Source organism: Neoarius graeffei, chromosome 5 (genome assembly GCF_027579695.1).
Source record: "Neoarius graeffei isolate fNeoGra1 chromosome 5, fNeoGra1.pri, whole genome shotgun sequence".
Taxonomy (NCBI): domain Eukaryota; kingdom Metazoa; phylum Chordata; class Actinopteri; order Siluriformes; family Ariidae; genus Neoarius; species Neoarius graeffei.
This window is the reverse complement of record NC_083573.1, coordinates 79452375-79468522: the sequence shown is the minus strand read 5'-3', so window position 1 is coordinate 79468522 and position 16148 is coordinate 79452375. Positions and strand designations below refer to the sequence as shown.

Sequence of the window (16148 nt, the reverse complement as noted above, 5' to 3'; positions counted from 1 at the left end):
CACCCCGTTAAAATGATAGGTTTTTTCTGATGTCAAAAAATGAAACCACGATAAATAATTTCAAAACTTTTCCCACCTTTAATGTGACCTATAACCTGTACAATTAAACTGAAAAACAAACAAATCTGTTGGGGGGAAAAACAAACAAAAAAAGTACAATAAGCTGGTTGCATAAGTGTGCACACCCTTAAACTAATACTTTGTTGAAGTACCTTTTGATTTAATTACAGCATTCATTTAAATGGCGTGCGTACACTTTTTATATCCACTGTACTTTTAATCTTGTGTAATGTCCGCAAAGCATGTTCCTGTTAGCATTTCCTGTTATCACAGCTATAAATATGCATCATCGTCACTTCCTTACCAGCCTCTAAATTTTAATGTTAATTAGACAAAAATGGAGCTTTAATGTCACCAAGAAACTACAACGTTCTTCATCCTGAAGACTTTCCTGCGTTTGAAAACTTAAAATTGCATTTTTATCTCGGAGTGTTACAAAACACTCACCCTTGAGACACCTTCCATAAATGATAAATAAGCATCTCCTCATTGAAAACGTATTTAAAATCTGTTCACGAGGCGTGAGTGGCAAGTTTTTACAAAAGAAACGGTAGCATATTACAACAACCACATGATAAACCTGTAATCTGTTAAACTATTGTCAAAATAGCTGTTCTGGAAAACTAATCAACACCTTCTGACCAATCAGCTTTGAGAATTCAACAGTGCTGTGGTATAACTGAAACTGGCTGTATCCATGCAGACATAGTATGAATAGCTAGAGGAAAAAAAACCCCAACACATTACATTCTGATAGTAATATGAGAAACGATATTGACACTGCAGTGACATTACCTTTTGTCCTGCATTCCCAGGCAATCCAGCGTCACCCTGTAAACACGTTCACAATAACATTTGAAAATTGTTTTATGGAAGTGAAAAAGAGCCATCAGATTCTATTGAACAACTAATAGAACAGAAACTATTCAAAATACAGTAGCAGTCATACAGTAAGTTTGTACACACCTACTCATTCATAGGTTTTTCTGTATTATGACTATTTGTTATATTGTAGAACAATAATGAAGACATCAGAACTATGAAATAACATCTGGAACACATATGGAATTATGTGGTAAACAAAAAAGTCTTAAAAAATAAAATATGTTTCATATTTTAGATTCTTCAAAGTAGCCAGCGTTTACATTGATGACTCTTTGCACACTATTGGCATTATCTTAACCAGCTTCATGAGGGAGTCACCTGGAATGCTTTTCAATCAACTGGTGCCTCGTCAAAAGGTAATTAGTGCAATTTCTTGCTTTCTTAATGCGTTTGAGATCAAACAGTAAACAATAAATAGAGCAGCAGCTACAATTATCGACAGTCCATAATTATCAACACCTTTTCAGATTTACCAATAAAAACAATTTTACAAAGGTGAGTTTCAGTTACAACAGTTATTATTGGTTAATTAATCAACCGGAAGACCCGCCTCACCTTTTGATCTTGTCGTCTGATGACACAGCTCGTTACCTGAGATGGAAATTTTTTCAGCACGATCAGCAATTTGAGGAAAACCCGGATGTTATCATCGCAGGTGAGCATGGTGGAAAGATCATGGACATGGTTTTACTTATCAAATTCACCGATATTTCATGATCTCCTTGTCGAAACCTACTCTGTTTCTTATTCTTTCATTTGACAGTTGCCATTTTGTATCTAAATGCGCGTTTGAGAAGTCACGTGAGGTGTCGATAATAGTAATCACTTTCACCGGTGTCCACCATTATCGATACCCTGTGGAATTAAAGGACATTTACAGCTGTTATGGATCGATCTTTGTGTAACATTGTTGAAGTAGATGAAATATTTAAAAAAAAATAAAAGTGCTGTGATTTATAATAATTTTTTCTGATCCATAACAGAATGGAATGTTTATAGAGTATTTGGAATCCGATTGCAATAAATAGAATTAGACCAGAATTAAATTCCTAGCATATAAAAAATTACATGCTTGTAATATTCAGATTTTTCTATTAGATTCAGAATTTTTTTTGCAGTTTGTTGTAAATATCTACCGCATATTACAATATCAGTAGACATTTTATATTTTGGTTCGAGGAATGACAGGTGACCTTTGACCTGGATGTTCATGTGGTTACAATGTCAATTACCTGTTGACATTTATTGGTAAACGACAAAACTAGAAATGAATACAAACAACAATAAATGATTAACAAAATGTGATCTATGAAAATACTTGGAAAGTGGAACAAAAAGATTTTCTGACAGGTTAAACATTATCAGTTCATTTGTTTACAAGCATTAGAATTACGTCCTCATTTAGAACAGGATAAAGCGGCTAGAGATAATGGGATGAGATTTACATAAGCACTGACATCGCTATATTTATATAAAAGATATTTTATAGAAAATATGTCTATGTAAAACAAATTTAAAATAAAACTATATTTTAACTTAATACCACATACAGATTATTATTATTTTTTATTTTTTATAAATAATCATCTGAGCAGCACGGTGGTGTAGTGGTTAGCGCTGTCGCCTCACAGCAAGAAGGTCCGGGTTCGAGCCCCGTGGCCGGCGAGGGCTTTTCTGTGTGGAGTTTACATGTTGTCCGCGTGGGTTTCCTCCGGGTGCTCCGGTTTCCCCCACAGTCCAAAGACATGCAGGTTAGGTTAACTGGTGACTCTAAATTGACCGTAGGTGTGAATGTGAGTGTGAATGGTTGTCTGTGTCTATGTGTCAGCCCTGTGATGACCTGGCGACTTGTCCAGGGTGTACCCCGCCTTTCGCCCGTAGTCAGCTGGGATAGGCTCCAGCTTGCCTGCGACCCTGTAGAACAGGATAAAGCGGCTAGAGATAATGAGATGAGATGAGAAATAATCATCTGGATGTCGATAACTGTGGAACGGTGTCACGTGATCTGATACATGAAGTAATCAGGAATCAACTCAGTTTTTTTCCAGTAGAAGTTTGAGTAATTATTCATACACAATTTATGTATTGAAAGTCTTTTCTACTTTTGCAATGGCCAAAAGATCGTTAAGGTGTCGATAATTGTAGCCGCCACTCTAGTAACTAATAAAAATACAGTAAATAGCCCTGTTCTACAACTGTAGTAATCCATATTATGTCAAGAACTGCTCAACTAAGTAAACAGAAATGTCATCCATCATTACTTTAAGACATGAAGAAGTGTCTTTTAATTAATAAAAATAAAGAAAAACCGTTGAATTAGAAGGTGTGTCCAAACTTTTGACCAGTACTGTATATTTTACCTTGTCCCCTTTCGGGCCCTCTTTTCCTGGTTCACCATCTCTGCCATTAACACCCTGTTAGAGCCATGAAAGTAGAATTAGTACTTCTTCCCTGCACAAGCATAACACCAAAACTCTGGCTTTGTCTGAGACGGAGATACTCAAAGACTACAGAGAACTCAGAGAATGGAAATCCAGTGTACTGTTCATGTATAAATTTATTCACTGATGTTTATCAAAAGACATACACCTGTCTCTGAAGATCTATGTTCCCTTTGGGCAGGTAGCCAAAGGTCTTAATTTCACTCACATAACAAATACATAATCACTTCATCTCATTATTACAGTTATTTAGCAGTGTCATGTCAAGAGCTTGACACTGAAGACTCAACAGGCTTATAATAGGCTTTGGTATGTACAGTAAGCTGTATGTATGTAGCTTAAGATAAAAAGCAACAGGAGGTCAAAAGCTGTGTTAGACCTTTTAGCAGCAGGTTATGAAATAAAATTGAGATTCATTGCAATTTTCCTTTGAAAGATTTTGCATTGTAGCAAAATAAATAAATAAATAAATAAATAAATGCATTTATATCGGCTTGGGTTGTTCCTTTGAATGCAATGCCTTTAAAATGTGAATACTGCTATTCAGGACTAAGTATTCAAATATTTTTTCATACTACCACAAACAAAAAATAGTTTAAAGCTGTTTAAAAACTTTATTTTACCCAAAGTAATCACTGAATATTATTATGTTTTTTAAATATTATATTTATTATCATTGTCCCGAATACATTAAGCCGAGTGTTTTCAAGGTGGGCAGAACATGGTCTAACTGTGGAAAAAAAATCAATCAAAATACAGGGTACAGAATTAAAAATTCACATGCATTATAGAATCATTTTATCGTCACATATTTGCACTTTGAATCCAGATCAGTGAATCAAGTTGCCTGGTGCTCAGACATTAAAATAGCTCAAATATATATATATATATATATATATATATATATATATATACACACACAGTGGTGCTTGAAAGTTTGTGAACCCTTTAGAATTTTCTATATTTCTGCATAAATATGACCTAAAACATCATCAGATTTTCACACAAGTCCTAAAAGTAGATAAAGAGAACCCAGTTAAACAAATGAGACAAAAATATTATACTTGGTCATTTATCTGTTGAGGAAAATGATCCAATATTACATATCTGCGAGTGGCAAAAGTATGTGAACCTCTAGGATTAGCAGTTAATTTGAAGGTGAAATTAGAGTCAGGTGTTTTCAATCAATGGGATGACAATCAGGTGTGAGTGGGCACCCTGTTTTATTTAAAGAACAGGGATCTATCAAAGTCTGATCTTCACAACACGTTTGTGGAAGTGTATCATGGCACGAACAAAGGAGATTTCTGAGGACCTCAGGAAAAGCATTGTTGATGCTCATCAGGCTGGAAAAGGTTACAAAACTATCTCTAAAGAGTTTGGACTCCACCAATCCACAGTCAGACAGATTGTGTACAAATGGAGGAAATTCAAGACCATTGTTCCCCTCCCCAGGAGTGGTCGACCAACAAAGATCACTCCAGGAGCAAGGCGTGTAATAGTCGGCGAGGTCACAAGGAACCCAGGGTAACTTCTAAGCAACTGAAGGCCTTTCTCACATTGGCTAATGTTAATGTTCATGTGTCTATCACCAGGAGAACACTGAACAACAATGGTGTGCATGGCAGGGTTGCAAGGAGAAAGCCACTGTTCTCCAAAAAGAACATTGCTGCTCATCTGCAGTTTGCTAAAGATCACGTGGACAAGCCAGAAGGCTATTGGAAAAATGTTTTGTGGACGGATGAGACTAAAGTAGAACTTTTTGGTTTAAATGAGAAACATTATATTTGGAGAAAGGAAAACACTGCATTCCAGCATAAGAACCTTATCCCATCTGTGAAACATGGTGGTGGTAGTATCATGGTTTGGGCCTGTTTTGCTGCGTCTGGGCCAGGACGGTTTGCCATCATTGATGGAACATTGAATTTTGAATTATACCAGCAAATTCTAAAGGAAAATGTCAGGACATCCGTCCATGAACTGAATCTCAAGAGAAGGTGGGTCATGCAGCAAGACAACGACCCTAAGCACACAAGTCGTTCTACCAAAGAATGGTTAAAGAAGAATAAAGTTAATGTTTTGGAATGGCCAAGTCAAAGTCCTGACCTTAATCCAATGGAAATGTTGTGGAAGGACCTGAAGTGAGCAGTTCATGTGAGGAAACCCACCAACATCCCAGAGTTGAAGCTGTTCTGTATGGAGGAATGGGCTAAAATTCCTCCAAGCCGGTGTGCAGGACTGATCAACTGTTACCGGAAATGTTGAGTTGCAGTTATTACTGCACAAGGGGGTCACACCAGATACTGAAAGCCAAGGTTCACATACTTTTGCCACTCACAGATATATAATATTGGATCATTTTCCTCAATAAATAAATTACCAAGTATAATATTTTTGTCTCATTTGTTTAACTGGGTTCTCTTTGTCTACTTTTAGGACTTGTGTGAAAATCTGATGATGTTTTAGGTCATATTTATGCAGAAATATAGAAAATTCTAAAGGGTTCACAAACTTTCAAGCACCACTGTATATATATATATATATATATATATATATATATATATATATATATATATAAAATCCCTGTTTATTCACTGACGGTTTCATCATCAATGAAATGATGCTTGTTTTGTTTTACATGTTCAGTAAAGTTGGAGAAAGTTTCCAGGTTGAGATTGAACAGTTAGGTGAAGAGTTGATTGGATATTAAAAAGGCAGCTTCCCCTCAATGATAGTGAAGTTTCATGTTCCATGAAAAGTTCTAGTTCCAGTTAAATGGCATCAGTGCAGCGTAAAAACACACACACACACACACACACAGTGCTCAGCGTAAATGAGTCCACCCCCTTTGAAAAGTAACATTTTAAACAATATCTCAATGAACACAAACAATTTCCAAAATGTTGACAAGACGAAGTTTAATATAACATCTGTTTAACTTATAACGGGAAAGTAAGGTTAATAATATAAACTTAGATTAAACATTTTTTCAGTTTTACTCAAATTAGGGTGGTGCAAAAATGAGTACACCCCACAACAAAAACTACTACATCTAGTACTTTGTATGGCCTCCATGATTTTTAATGACAGCACCAAGTCTTCTAGGCATGGAATGAACAAGTTGGCGACATTTTGCAACATCAATCTTTTTCCATTTTTCAACAATGACCTCTTTTAGTGACTGGATGCTGGATGGAGAGTGATGCTCAACTTGTCTCTTCAGAATTCCCCATAGACGTTCGATTGGGTTCAGATCAGGAGACATACTTGGCCACTGAATCACTTTCACCCTGTTCTTCTTCAGAAATCCAACAGTGGCCTTAGATGCGTGTTTAGGATCATTGTCATGTTGGAAAAGTGCACGATGACCAAGGGCACGGAGTGATGGTAGCATCTTCTCTTTCAGTATAGAGTAATACATCTGTGAATTCATGATGGCATCAATGAAATGCAGCTCCCCGACACCAGCAGCACTCATGCAGGCCCACATAAGGACACTGCCACCACCACGTTTCACTGTAGGCACCATGCATTTTTCTTTGTATTCCTCACCTTTGCGACGCCATACAGTTTTGAAGCCATCAATTCTAAAAACATTCATCTTGGTCTCATCACTCCAGAGTATAGAGTCCCAGTAGTCTTCATCTTTGTCAGCACGGGCCCTGGCAAACTCTAGGTGGGCTTTTTTGTGCCTGGGCTTTCGGAGAGGCTTCTTTTGTGGATGGCATCCATGCATGCCATTCCTCTGCAGTGTACACCGGATTGTGTCACGGGAAATAGTCACCCCAGTTTGGCTTTCTACTTCTTTTTTTTTTAAAGATAATTTTTTGGGCCTTTTCACCTTTATTGGATAGGACAATGTAGAGACAGGAAATGAGCAGGAGAGAGAGACAGGGAGGGATTGAGAAATGACCTCGGGTCGGAATCGAACCCGGGTCCCCGGATTTATGGTATGGCGCCTTATCCACCTGAGCCACGACACCCCCAGCTTTCTACTTCTTTAGATAACTACAGTGAACTTGCATGCCGATTTTCTTCAACCCTTCACATCAGAAGACGCTCCTGTCGAGGTGTTAGCTTCCGTGGACGACCTGGACATCTCTGTGAGATGGTTGCAGTTCCATCTTTCTTAAATTTTTGTACCACTTTTGCTACAGTATTCTGACTGATAAGTAAAGCTTTGCTGATCTTCTTGTAGCCTTCACTTTTGTGGTGTAAAGAAATTATTTTCTTTGGGGAATTCTGAAGAGACAAGTTGAGCATCACTCTCCATCCAGCATCCAGTCACTAAAAGAGGTCACTGATGAAGAATGGAAAAAGATTGATGTTGCTAAATGTCGCCAACTTGTTCATTCCATGCCTAGAAGACTTGGTGCTGTCATTAAAAATCATGGAGGCCATACAAAGTACTAGATGTAGTAGTTTTTGTTGTGGGGTGTACTCATTTTTGCACCACCCTAATTTGAGTAAAACTGAAAAATGTGTAATCAAAGTTTATATTATTAACCTTACTTTCCCGTTATAAGTTAAACAGATGTTATATTAAACTTTGTCTTTTCAACATTTTGGAAATTGTGTTCATTGAGATATTGTTTAAAATGTTACTTTTCAAAGGGGGTGTACTCATTTACGCTAAGCACTGTACATACATACATACAGTACATACATACACACACACACACATATATATATATATATATATATATATATATATATATATATATATATATATATATATATATATATAACAGTTATTCCACGAAACTGAGTCGGACATGAGCTGATAGCGGATGAGGCGCATAGCGCCGAGTCGGCTATAAGCCATATATGCCATGTATGACGAGATTGAGTGGAATAACTGTTTTATTCGATTCACATTTCACTGGATTTTGAGAAACATAGCATTTTTTTTTTGCAAATTTGATAAATAAAAACTTTATACAAAACGTCTTACAAAATCATTTCCACTGAGAATGTAAACAAACCAGCGAAATGACAGTAGCAATTTATGAAAAATGCTATGATAATTCTTGAATAACAAAAAAAAGATACATTCTTACCATCAAATACTTTTATTCCATATTTTGTTGCTTTTTTTGTATTTTTGGGGTTTTCTTTTCGAGTAGTTTTTATTTTGTCCTCGGTTGGTTCAGTAACACGCTCTGCCATTTTGTTTTTCTCTACTCGTCTACTCTATCTATGAGCTGATAGCCTATAGTGGAGTAGCCGATCAGAGCATGTGATTGCTCATATCCAGTAAATGTGGATTTTATATATATATATATATATATATATATATATATATATATATATATATATATAAAATGTGTGTTCCCTCAGTCCACAGTATTAAACTAGTATTAAAGTACATTTCTTTTCACTCCCTCTCACTGAATTTGACAGAGATAAACCATTCAGCCAGGAATACTTTAATCTTTGACCAAAACTTTGTTCTTCTTAACATGTAGTACAATTCACAGCACTTAAATCACATTTAATAGCAATTATTCTGGTAAAATCCTCTTCACAATCACACAACACTCGTTTAAAAATTACACATATACACAATTTTTGACAAATACTGACAAAACACCACTTAAGCAAAGGATCATGTTCTCCATCCTCAGATATGTCACAGCCAAATAAGGTTTTGGATGAAAACCTGACACACTCAAATATGAAGAGAGCATTTTCCCAAATCTCTAGCCAAGTTTTGGAGTCAAAATGTCAACACTGTGTACCTATTCAAGAGAAATGTACTGCCTGTGTTCCTGAAGGACAGACCACACAACAGGAAAAGTTTAATACAAGTACCAATGCTTTTGCATCGTTACACAGAAATAAATGCTATAAGTGCATGGCACTGTATTAGTGTCCACTGACTGTATGACACTATAGTAAGATAAAGCTTTGTAAATTTGTGAGTCACTAATAGAGCATTCTTCTTGTAAACTTACACATGTATGTTAGTAGAGCCCTTGAAGGTGAGATAAATATAATATCAGAAGTGAACTTACATTTATTGCTGTTACTCATTGGTTAAGGTTTTTAGACAGCAAAGAGACCAATTTGGGTTTTCTTTTTGACCAGATCTCTCATTTGAAGGATGGTTAAAATGCTTCCACAAGTATTTGCTATAAACTGTCAATTACACTGTGACTCCTACTCCCAACCAGTGTTTACTCATATTATCCTCAGGCCTATAAACTCCCATTATGCCACCCAGAAACTTACAAGCTACTGTTACTTCTAATCCCAGAAGTTTTGCATTTCTGCTCTCATACTACAGATGTCTGTTCCTGTCTGCAAGTTCATGTTCTTATCATTCCGAGACATACAAGTTACTGCTTGTGTCATAAGACCTAGAAGTTCTTGTTCCTACTCAGAGGTCTACAAGCTCCTGCTACTGACAGAAGTTTCAAGTCCCTACAACTATACCGTAGGTGCATGTTCTGGTTCAGAGACCTACAAGCTTCTGCTCCTGACCAAAGGACCACAAGTTCCTCCTTCTGTCCAGAGGACTACAAGTTTGTGCTTCTGACCAAAGGACCACAAGTTCCTGTTTCTATCCAGAGGACTACAAAGTCCTTCTTCTATCCAGAGGTCTACTAGCGTCTACTTCTGTCCAGAAAATGGATTTTCCTGATATAACCTTTTGTTCTCATCATCTCAGAGACATACAAGATATGTCCAGGAGAGTTCATATTCAAGTTCTTGCTCCAACCTCCACCATAAACTGACTCCAAAGATGATTAGTATATTAAGACTCTTAGTTCCTGCCAATGTTTTTTGTTTGTAACTGAATATGTCTCATACAAACACTCACAAATTCATGCATACACACACACACACACACATATGCATGTACTTACACACTCATACACATACATGCACACGCTTTGATTATATATGATTACAGAGCAGCAAAACAAAGCAAATGCAGCAGGCCAGAGGCCAGAGCCTGAATTATTGCAAGGTGCACGCAAGCGGAACATGTTGAGGGGAAATCCTGCCTTTTGTGGCCCGTGGCTTTAATTTGCCAGCTGGAACCAAACGCTATACCTCAACTAAGTCCAGGTCTGAGCCAAGCTCAAATGCAGACCCAGCATCAATCCCAGACTCAACATCAAATCCAGACCCAGCATCAAATCCAGACCCGGCATCAAATCCAGATCCAGCATCAAATCCAGAACCTGGATCAAATCCAGACTCACTAAACAAGTCCTCAATTACCTGAAACATAGCATGGATCAGCTGATTCAGAGAGTCAGCACACCAAAAATGTAAACATTGGGTGTTCAACTTAATTTAACCAGCCTGTAATGTAATGTGTGAAGTGGCAAGACATCCTAGTGCTTTGGCAAGGAACTGCTTCTACCATACTATATCAAATATGCGCATCATTTCTGCTGTTTCTATTCTGGAATCATATTTATGGTTTCCAGATAAGTCTCTGGAACTGCACTGGAGGGATGAACACCATTCTTCCAAAAGATATTTCTTCAGTTGGTGTTTTGATGATGGTAATGGAAAGTGGTGTCCAGCATATCACTCCAAAATTGGGTTAAGATTTCATGATACGCCATTGCATATGACTATTTTTATCCTCATGAAAGCATTCAATCTGCCCTTGTGTCCCATGGATGGGGGAATTATCATTCAGGTAAAGACCACTTCTATCAAGAAGCATTGTAGGATAAAGGTGATCAACTTGAATCAATTTTCAATGAACCTTCCCTTTAAAGGGATAGTTCGGGATTTTTGACATGAATCTGTATGGCATCCCCATCAATAGTGTCGTGCAAACACACTGACTTACCCCTGACAGCATCCTGTGAGTCCAGTTCTTGTCCAGTTTTGGTCCAGACGAAAGTAGTCCGGCAAGTTTGTTGGGGTCACAAAAGTAAAACGTTTTTCGTCTCAAAACAGTATGTGTTCAAAAGAGTGATATATTTGCATCACAAAACCGTTGGCAAATAAAAAGTCAGACCTCGAAATCGCTTGGCACTATTTTCCTGCGCGCTGCTGGCTTCATCCAGCTGCGGCTCCAGCTTCAAGGATAAGCTGGAGCCGCATAAGTAGGAGTCCCGGCGGGTGGTTTGTATTCGATTCGTTTATATCCCGACCTTTTTAACTGTCAGATTTATGTTCATGGACCCGGTAAGCTGGTAAATAATATATATATATATTTTTTCTTTACCAAATTCTAACAGAAAACGAGAGCGCCCGAAAGGGAAAGCTGAGCTGAGCCGCCTCAGGGCTGTAATGCAAATTGCTTTCCTCCTCAGTATACAAGTGCGCTTCCATGTCAGGGAAAAAGAAACTACCACTGCTGCCTATGTAGTGCCCTATTTATACAAATAGGAGTCATTCAGGATTCAGCCATGACCCGGAGCAAAAACATGGCTGAATCCTGAATGACTCCTATTTGTATAAATAGGGCACTGCATAGGCAGCAGTGGTAGTTTCTTTTTCCCTGACATGGAAGCGCACTTGTATACTGAGGAGGAAAGCAATTTGCATTAGAGCCCTGAGGCGGCTCGGCTCAGTTTTCCCTTTCGGGCGCTCTCGTTTTCTGTTAGAATTTGGTAAAGAAAAAAAAAAAAAATTATTTACCAGCTTACTGGGTCCATGAACATAAATCTGACAGTTAACAAGGTCGGGATATAAACGAATCGAATACAAACCACCTGCCGGGACTCCTACTTATGCGGCTCCAGCTTATCCTTGAAGCTGGAGCCGCAGCTGGATGAAGCCGGCAGCACGCAGGAAAATAGTGCCAAGCGATTTCGAGGTCTGACTTTTTATTTGCCAACGGTTTTGTGATGCAAATATATCACTCTTTTGAACACATACTGTTTTGAGACGAAAAACGTTTTACTTTTGTGACCCCAACAAACTTGCCGGACTACTTTCGTCTGGACCAAAACTGGACAAGAACTGGACTCACAGGATGCTGTCAGGGGTAAGTCAGTGTGTTTGCACGACACTATTGATGGGGATGCCATACAGATTCATGTCAAAAATCCCGAACTATCCCTTTAAGGAGACAAGTGGAACCAAACCATGCCAGAACAATACCACCTACAGTATAATTTGTCACTTGTCAGTGTGTAACATTTTCAGAATTGAATGCAAAAGAATACTTACTGGAATTCCAGGACTACCCATCTCCCCATCCTTCCCATCTTTCCCTGGAGCCCCTGGAGGTCCTATTGGACCAGGAGAGAGACCTACAGGGGGCCCAGGAGGACCAGGCTTCCCTGGAGGTCCTGGAGGTCCAGGTGGACCCTGATAGAGACATATGAAATCCAATATCTTTTCAAAATGCTTTGGTAAATTTATAAAATATACTGTATAAATAATCCAACAGTTTGGACTAGCAAACCACACCCCAAGCATATCATCTGATGCAAATACATATTGGGGGGAGGATAAAACTCACCCTGATAACCTCTGTGTCACTGTCAAAGTCCTCAAATCCCGAACCATCAATGGCATCCTGCATATGCAGAGAGAACATGGGGAAGAGCTTACTTTAAGACATGTACAGTAACAGCGTGGCCATGTAATCAGACAGCCAATTATAAGTGGCTTTCCAAGTTCCTTAAACACTGTTGTTCCTAAATTAACGTTTGCCCCGGTACTAAACTGGAACTGGTATTGGCGAGTCGTATGAACTACCATTCACTACTTCTTATGATTTTGTAGCGATTGTTTGATTTAACATTAGAAAATTATATTCAACTCAATCCACACTACCCATTGGAAAAACCTGCTAGCAGATTATATATTATTGGACAATCATACCTCTCCCAACTTACTCCACACTCAGAATACACACTCCCCTTGGTCATCTTACCTCACCTTTTTACAGACTTGACCTGGCCCTCTGTGCCTGAGATCCAGTCCCAACGCCACACCCAAATATTCCTCCATAATCGTTAATACTTAGCCATACATATTAGGAAAGGGAGGATGGAAGCTGGAATCTCTTATCTCTGTTTGTTTATGTACTCCATTTATTAATTTTTCCCACCACTCCCTCTTCTTCCCACCACTCCCTCCCTCCCTCTGCTACCATCTTCCCTCCCCCACTTCATCTACTCCTGTTATACCTGGGCATCTGGGATGGCGTGGACAGCCCTACCCTGTCTGGCTGTCAGGTGGGACTGGCGTTGGTTGGTGCCATTGGGAGGATTGATGGGTCAGGGTTCCCCTTCGGGTCAGGGTCCCAAGATCCTCTCAGCGCCCCGCCCACCCCACGCATGCACTCTGATACCTGCCTATTCTTGGTATTGCACAGCGCGCTTTATCCTCTTTTAAATGTTCTACACATTAGGAAGCACACACCATTTGCCCACCTTCAACAAGAACAACATGATAGACTAGGACAAGGGAGGAGTGCATGTGGGAAACCTCTGCAGGTGCTTCGCTGCACTCCTTGCTTCTTTTAATGCAAATACATTTTAGAGGAGGCTTATATCTTTGATTATATAGGGTGTGGGGGGCGTGTAGGTGGAGATCTGGGCAGGTTTTCACCCTGCACGCCCTCTTCTTTTAATGCAGTACACTTTAGAGAAGGCACACATTCTTGTCATATACAGTCATATATAGGATAGGTAGGGCGTGTTGTGCGGAGGTTATGGGGGGCTGGTGTCGGTGTGTGGGGGCCCGGAGCCCTGCCTCATGCAGTACCTCCCCCTCCCCTCTGTCGTCCCATCATGACTTAGCTTGGGCAGGGGCGGCTGGCACCATAGCCATGAACAGGTGCTCAGGTAGTCATCGTAATTAACTATTAAAGAACTATTATTTTTAGAATCACTATCAACACAAAGGATTAGCAAATAAAATAATACTCCCCCCCCCCCCCCATTATGATCCAGCTTCTTTCTCCCTGGCCCGACACTAGACCAGCACTGCTTATATACACTCACACACACACATGTGCTCACTATCACAAACTCCGCTCCCCCCCAACATACACACACTGTCCCTCCACCCATAACTCAAGGCCCAAAACCCCTCCAAATCCCCCCCACCTACCCTCATCCATCTCACATGCATATTCATTACCCCAACCAACCCCACCCAGCCTCCCCTATACAGCAATATAGCTCTTGTTTATCTCTGTCGAATTTGTCTCCATGTGTCCTGTTACATCTCTCTGTCAACATATTAGTAGTACTGTCCAGCCTTTGAAACTGTTGTTAATGTTACGTCAGTGTTTCTGTTGTATGTCATGTGTATGTATTAATTTGTTTCATTCTGTCCTCGATACTTTGTATTTGTCAGCAAATAAAAAAAAAAAAACGTTTGCCCTGGTACTAAACTGGAACTGGTATTGGCGAGTCGTATGAACTACCATTCACTACTTCTTATGATTTTGTAGCGATTGTTTGATTTAACATTAGAAAATTATATTTCTTTACAGGTACTACAATCAACAGATGGATATCAGGTGTTTCACTTTAAGAACACATGTAAGAGTGAAAGAATGCCTTTCTATTTGGACCCTCTTTCTCCTCCAATATGACTGATATCTGCACTGGATGAACAGCGTGCACATACCACATATCGTGGTGTTGCTGATCGTCCCGGTGGTCCAGGAGGCCCAGGCAGCCCAACTCCAGGATCACCCTGAAAAACATAAGCATTCTTTGGATTTGAATCTTCTCACCTATGGTGGTATAAATCTCACAATAAATGTGTCACTACTCAGAACAATGGTCACCAGGTATTATTAAGTCTACACTGTGTATAGAGTATTTGTACCTTTTCTCCCTTTATTCCTGGATCACCAGGTATACCTGGGAACCCTGGAGCTCCAGTTCCTCCCTGCAGAGACAACCAAAGAGAAACATTCATGTAGGTCTGAAATTTATACAATTTAAAGATAGAAACATACACATGGATTCCTTTTTGTGAAAGGGAAGAAAGGCAGACCTGGATTTGGTCTAATCAGGCACAAAGGTATGGAGCAAGGTGCAGCTATTATTGTTCAATCAAACCCAGAGAAAGATAAAAAGGCTCAGGGTCCACTACTGAAGTCCTAGTCTTGTGTCTCTATTTCAGTATGATGCTGAGTCATTCTACTCTTTAATCAATGGGCCGTGCAAAACAATTAATGGGGCTTCACTTTCCACAGAATTTAACCTTTGATTTAACCTGTTTAGCTCTGGTGGGCATATGTGCGATGCTGGGAAATCTGAATTTGTTTGAGTAGTTACTGATATTGGCTAAGTGAACAAACAGTAAACTCTAAAATCCAATGAAATGGTAAGCCATCCATCCATTATCTGTAGCCATTTATCCTGTGCAGGGTTGCGGGAAAGCTGGAGCCTATCGCAGCTGACTATGGGTGAGAGGCGGGGTACACCCTGGACAGTCACCAGATCATCGCAGGGCTGACACATAGAGACAAACAACCATTCACACCTATGGTCAATTTATAGCCACCAATTAACCTAACCTTTGGACTGTGGGGGAAACCGGAGCACCCAGAGAAAACCCATGCAAACACGGGGAGAACATGCAAACTCCACACAGAAATGCCCCATCAGCCGCTGGGCTCAAACCCAGAACCTTCTTGCTGTGAGATGACAGTGCTAACCAGGATGCCACCATGCTGCCCCTGAAATGGTAATAATGTCCTCAAAACTACTTGGATTTACTGAAGGTAGGAAGAAAAAGAACTTGAGTGGAAGACTGGTCTCAATCATTGCTGCACTGACTTTACTAACTCATTCATTCATCTGCACT

At 39.4% G+C, this 16148-nt stretch overlaps 1 protein-coding gene across 2 annotated transcripts in view; it reads right to left on the bottom strand.

The window, feature by feature from the left end:
- Positions 1-16148, bottom strand: part of LOC132887089 (collagen alpha-1(XVIII) chain-like) — a 214242-nt gene that overhangs the window by 76414 nt on the left and 121680 nt on the right. For both annotated transcript variants that reach the window (XM_060922455.1, XM_060922456.1), the window contains exons 10-15: positions 15162-15224; positions 14958-15026; positions 12832-12888; positions 12537-12677; positions 3306-3359; positions 856-891 (exon numbers count right to left, since the gene is read on the bottom strand). In XM_060922455.1, coding sequence (XP_060778438.1) covers positions 856-891; positions 3306-3359; positions 12537-12677; positions 12832-12888; positions 14958-15026; positions 15162-15224 — 420 coding nt within the window. The remainder of the gene's footprint in view (positions 1-855; positions 892-3305; positions 3360-12536; positions 12678-12831; positions 12889-14957; positions 15027-15161; positions 15225-16148) is intronic.